The sequence below is a fragment of the Capsicum annuum genome, unplaced genomic scaffold (assembly GCF_002878395.1).
Source record: "Capsicum annuum cultivar UCD-10X-F1 unplaced genomic scaffold, UCD10Xv1.1 ctg46526, whole genome shotgun sequence".
Classification (NCBI taxonomy): domain Eukaryota; kingdom Viridiplantae; phylum Streptophyta; class Magnoliopsida; order Solanales; family Solanaceae; genus Capsicum; species Capsicum annuum.
In genome coordinates, this window is record NW_025854103.1 from 1 (window position 1) to 5845 (window position 5845).

General features: G+C 38.3%; 1 protein-coding gene across 1 annotated transcript; it reads left to right on the forward strand.

Moving 5' to 3' along the window:
* The first annotated feature begins 1236 nt into the window (after positions 1-1236).
* Positions 1237-1949, forward strand: LOC124892385 (receptor-like protein 33). Its single transcript, XM_047403680.1, has 2 exons — positions 1237-1409; positions 1640-1949. The coding sequence occupies exons 1-2, from the start codon at positions 1237-1239 to the stop codon at positions 1947-1949; spliced, it is 483 nt and encodes a 160-aa protein (XP_047259636.1).
* The last annotated feature ends 3896 nt before the right edge of the window (positions 1950-5845 follow it).

Below are 5845 nucleotides of genomic sequence, written 5' to 3' on the forward strand. Positions count from 1 at the left end.
ACCCCCTTCCCTCCCAGGTTTGGAGGCACAGTCTAAGGGGCCAGATAACTAGTAAATTTCTTCCGACAGATCACAGAATCAAGTGGTGAGCCTTCTATATTTTGGAAGGCCTGACGTCTGCTATTTCATTTATCATTTATTAGTTTTTGGTCTGCTGGGGGCCTTGTCCCAGTTATCAGATAGACATTGTTTCATTAATGTAGTAGAGATTTCGCAGACGGTTTTAGAGATGTAGATTTAGATTGTGGTACACTATTCCCCATTTTCGTTTTCATATGATTCTTGACCATGTTTCCATTATATTGTGTATCTTCCACATTTCTTTTGTCATGAATTATGTGCATATAGGGGTGTTTCATGCCATTATGGTTCAGAATGCTCATCACAGCCAGGGCCCCGGTTCGGTCGTGACAGTGATACATCCACCACTAACCATAGAAATCATTTTTGCTTGTCTTGGTGGAGAATTTTAATAAAAAATGCGCACAATTGACTTTTGCAAAAGTTATGATTATTACTTAACTCGCTCCATCCCATGCCCTACATAATAGAAAAATTCAACTATGACATGAGCCATTTTTGAGCTTAGAACTAGTAATGTCAGAGGCATAAATGAGCCATATTTTTAACGGCAGCGACATAAATGAGCCAAACTATTACCAGACGACACGGATGAGACATTTTAAATTCTACCTTGATAGATGATATACATGTAGTTCAGATTATAGTGAGTTTGTTACGAGAAATTATACTTAAAGAAAATACTTTTCTTAATGAATTGCTTTCTTTTGTTATCCTAAATTATTATAAATGTATAGTTTGTACGAGCAGATTATTTAAAATGTTATGCAAAATTGTTAAAAAAAACACATTTTATTTAAAAGCGTTTAGAATGAAAAGTATCTTAAAAAGGAGATAACATTGCTATTTAAAGTCTCTAAACAGCAACGGTATTGGCCATAACAAGTTCCTTGTAATTTATGCAACTATGGAGAAAGAATTCACCTCTTTCTCTTAACTTCCTTGTTGCTTCACTATGTTATGGCTAGTTCAGCCATGACCAAAACCAACATTACTACTGATCAATTAGCTCTTCTTTCCTTGAAATCCCAAATTATTTCCGACCCTTCTCACTTCTTGGATGAAAACTAGTCTCTTGCTGTTTCTGTTTGTCATTGGGTTGGAGTCACTTGTGGCTCTCATCACCAACGTGTGAATTCCTTGAATCTTTATAATATGGATCTTACGGGAAAGATTCCCCGTGATCTTGGAAACCTCACATTTCTTGTTTCTCTCGACTTGGGAAGCAACAATTTCCATGGAAATTTGCCTCAAGAAATGGCACACTTGCGTCGGCTTAAGTTTCTTGATTTAAGTTTTAACAGCTTCAGAGGGGAGATTCCTTCTTGGTATGGGTTTTTACACCAACTTCAAGCACTAAAGCTTGGAAATATTTCACTGGTTCGATCCCTTCTTCATTTTCAAATATTTCAAAACTTGATACTTTGAATCTGAAATTCAATTCCATAGAGGGCCAAATACCAAAAGTGATTGGAAGTCTTGTAAACCTTAGAGAGTTAAACTTGACGGGTAACAAGCTCATAGGTTTTATTCCTACATCACTCTTGAATGCCTCAAGGTTGGATACTTTGGAGATATCTAATAATTCACTACAAGGAAATATTCCAGAAGGGATCGGCAATCTTCACAACATGAAAGTGCTATCCGTACAATATAATCAACTTACGGGTTCTATACCTTTCCGAATTTTCAATATTTCAAGAATTGAAGTCATTGCATTTACAATGAATAGCTTATCAGGAAGTCTTCCCTGTGGTTTATGCAATGGTCTCCCAATACTCAATGGGCTATATTTATCCATAAACAAGCTTCGTGGTCATATGCCTACAAGCTTATCAAGGTGTTCTCTAATAACGGATAATTACTAGACTCCTATTTGTTGTAGAGTTCTTATATTTGTTGTAACTTTAAGTCTATCCTTGTTGATATAGCTCTTATATATAGTCTTGTACAGATTCTGCAAACATAATTCATTCAATCAATAACATATTATTCTTTTCCCATCTTCTACTCTCTATCTATTTATGGTAGCAGAGACTATCTAAACTCCTACGAGTTGATCCTTTCCTTTTTTTTTCTTTCTCTGCTTACTCACACAAATGGCTTCTAAGATTTCTGTGACCAATGCTGATGGAATCAACAATGCCATCACTATTGTTCAATTCAATCTAGTTACCCAACTACCCATTAAATTAATGGGCAGTCTCAATTTCTCCTTGTGGAAAGATCAAGTTTCAATGCTTATGCGTGGTCACAATCTTTATAGGCATCTCGATGGCTCCATCCCTGCACCCACTTGCACCATCTCAGACCAATCAAGACGTTGATAATCCTGAGTTCCTTTCTTGGTATCGCCAGGATCAGCTAATTCAAAATGCTATCTGTTGCAGTCTCCTCCAAAGCTGCCTGGGATGCTTTATATACTACATATGCGAACAAATCTCAAACAAGAATTTTCATCTTGCGAGATCGATTGGCCCACCTTACTAAAGATTTTCGTCCAGTCACAAATTATCTTCATCAAGTTCGATCACTTTGTGATGAACTTCCAACTGCTGGTGCACCGGTATCAAACCTGGAACTCATTGTGAAAATCCTCATTGGACTCAGATCTGAATTTCGAGAACTCTCTGCTGCCATTCGTGCTCGTGATTCTCCTATTTCATATGAAGAGCTTTATGAAAAGCTTTTAGATTATGAGCTTTTCCTCAAACATGAGGAAGACAAGAAGCCGCTGTCAACTCCCATTACTGCTGCTGTAGCAGAAAAGACTAGCTCAGCTCCTTCTCGCCAGGGCAACAATACTTACTCCAAAAACCGCCGTCCAGGTGTGAGCCCTCCTTCCAACAATCAGCAATGGCACCCTCCTGCCAAAAATCAACAATGGCAAGCACAAAGCCCACGAAAAAATAACCAGCAGCAGCACCCCTCTGACAAAAACCTTTACTGCCAACTATGTGATCGCATAGGTCATTCCGTTAAAGTCTGTAGATCGCAGTTACATAACCATCTGCAAGCCTGGGCAAACTTTGCTGCTCATTTCCCTTCTCAACAGTCCCCTTGGATCGTCGATAGTGGAGCCACTCATTATGTTGCATTTGATACTCAAAGCCTAGCCACTGTACATGACTACCACGACACCAAAGAGATAACTATGGGCAATGGTAACACCATTCTAATATCCCATACCGGTAACGCTAACATAAGTGCATCAAATCATCATTTCAAACATCTCAATACCTTATGCTCCCCTGTCATTAAAAATAATCTTATTTCTATTTCTAAGTTTTGTCGTGATAATCATTCCTCTATTGAATTTTTTCCTTTCCATTATCTTGTGAAGGATATGAGTACGGGGGCGTCTCTAGTTCAGGGGTATAATAAAGATGGGCTGTATGAGTGGCCACCGGACTGTACAATATTTTCTCCTAAATGCAATGTGGCTGTTCCAATTCACCTGTGGCATCGGCGTCTAGGCCATCCTAATTGATGCGTTTTAGCTACTATGTTGAATAAGTTTTCCCTTCTTGTTTTAGATCCTAAAGCTAGCTCCATTTGTAATTCTTGTTATTCAAATAAAATGCACAGGTTGACTTTTTCAAAAAATTCATTGCTAAGCAATAAACCCTTGCAAATCCTTTTAGCGATTTATGGGGTCCATCTCCAATTTTGTCAATTGATAAGAAAGATATTATGTGTTATTTGTTGATCAGTTTTCAAAATACATGTGGTTGTTCACTTTAAAATCAAAAAATGAAACTTTGGAAGTTTTTCAAAATCTGCATCCATTGCTTGAACACAAATTCAACACCAAAATTCAATCTTTTTACACTGATGGTGGTGGCGAATTTCAGATTCCACAGTCGTATCTCAAAGAACATGGCATAGAGCACTTAGTGTCACCCCCATATACTCCACAGAGAGTTGATTTAGTCGAAAGACGACACCGGTATGTTATTGATACTGTTAGAACCTTGTTTCACCAAGCATCTTTACCCTCACATTTTTGGAGTTTTGCGTGTCAACAAGCGGTTTATCTTATAAATAGGCTAAATACAGCGAATCTTCAGCATAAGATCCCCTTTGAAATTTTATTTCAAACTATGCCCAAGTATGACTCCGTTAAAGTATTTGGTTGCTTGTGTTATCCATGGCTCAAACCCTATGCCAAAAACAAACTCAAGCCTCGTTCGACACTATGTATTTATTTAGGATTTTCGAATAAACATTACTGCCACCAATGTTTTGATCCTTTAACTTTCAAAATATATTTATCTCATGACGTTTTATTTTTAGAAAACCAGTTTCCGTTCGAAAATATTTTTCTCATTTGACAAACACACAAAATAAAAATGTGTCTTGGGAGATTTGTTCAACTGAACAGAAGCTGCAGGATAATACTCAATATCCACATGATTCTTATGATCTTCCCACTCACATTATGCAGCAGCCCATGGACACGCACTTACCCATCTCCTCTGCTCCAACAAAAACCACCGTTAAATTTCTCCCTTATCTACTACTTCTTCTCCAGTATCTCCACTTCCCCCTTCCCTCACCATGCAACATTTAGTTTCCGGCCGCAATTCACCTCAACCAAATGTTTTGGCCTCACCAGTTCATTCTTCTCCACATTTAAATATGCAACCGCAATCCACAATAATCACTTACCAGCGTCGAAATAAGTCTGCTGGTCCTTTGACCCAGAACCCTATGTACAACCCTCTTCCTCGTCACCTGTCCCATCCCCTATGGTTCCACAACCTTCTTTTGTTGCCCCTAGATCTACATCAACGCCCACTCATAACATGATTACTCGATCTAAGACCAATAGCCTTAAGCCTAAGCAATTCCACACTGTTGTTCAAACCACTTCCTTCCTACCTAGAACCTTTAAGCAAGATGAACAAGTCCCACATTGGCGTGAAGCTATGAAAAATGAATTTGATGCCTTAGTTTGGAACCATACATGGGAGCTGGTACCATGTGATCCTTCAAAAAATATGGTGGATTGTAAGTGGATTTTTTGGGTTAAATATCATCCCGATGGTTCTGTTGACAGGTTCAAAGCTACCTTGGTTGCCAACGGATTCACACAATGACCTGGCCTTGACTTCCAATGCACTTTCATCCCCGTGGTAAAGCCAGCAACTGTTCGAATAGTTCTTGCGATTGCAACACAACAAAGCTGGCCCATTCGTCAACTTGATATCAATAAAGCCTTCCTGCAAGGTTGTCTTGATGAGGAAGTCTATATGTTCCAACCACCTAGTTTCGATTCTTTTGCCCATTTGATGCATGTTTGCAAGCTGCAAAAAGCTATTTATGGACTCAAACAGGCCCACAGGGCCTGGTGCACTAAACTCAAAAATTATTTGGTTACTTTAGGGTTTATTAAGTCCCAATCTGATTCTTCATTGTTCATCCTATAGAATTTTGATTTTATTGTTTATGTCCTAGTATATGTTGATGACATAATTGTTACTGGTAATCATATTCATGGTGTTGAAAGCATTATTGATAATCTTGCAACCCGATTCTCACTGAAGGATCTTGGTCCACTTTATTATTTCCTTGGTGTTGAAGTGTTATGTTATTCTGGTGGTCTTTTGTTGTCTCAACAGAAGTACATTATAGACCTTTTATAGGAATTTAATATGCAAAATTGCGAAGGTGTTACAACACCAATGGGTTCAACTGTAACTTTCCTAGTGTTCATGGAAGATTCTCAAGTTGATGGCTCTCTTTATAGGTGGATCATTAG

Bases quoted from the DNA above. Each gene is read 5' to 3' on its own strand.
- LOC124892385 (XM_047403680.1), top strand. From the start codon at position 1,237: ATGGATCTTACGGGAAAGATTCCCCGTGATCTTGGAAACCTCACATTT. The intron at 1,410-1,639 runs GTATGGGTTTTT...GAATGCCTCAAG, and splicing joins AGAGGGGAGATTCCTTCTTG to GTTGGATACTTTGGAGATAT.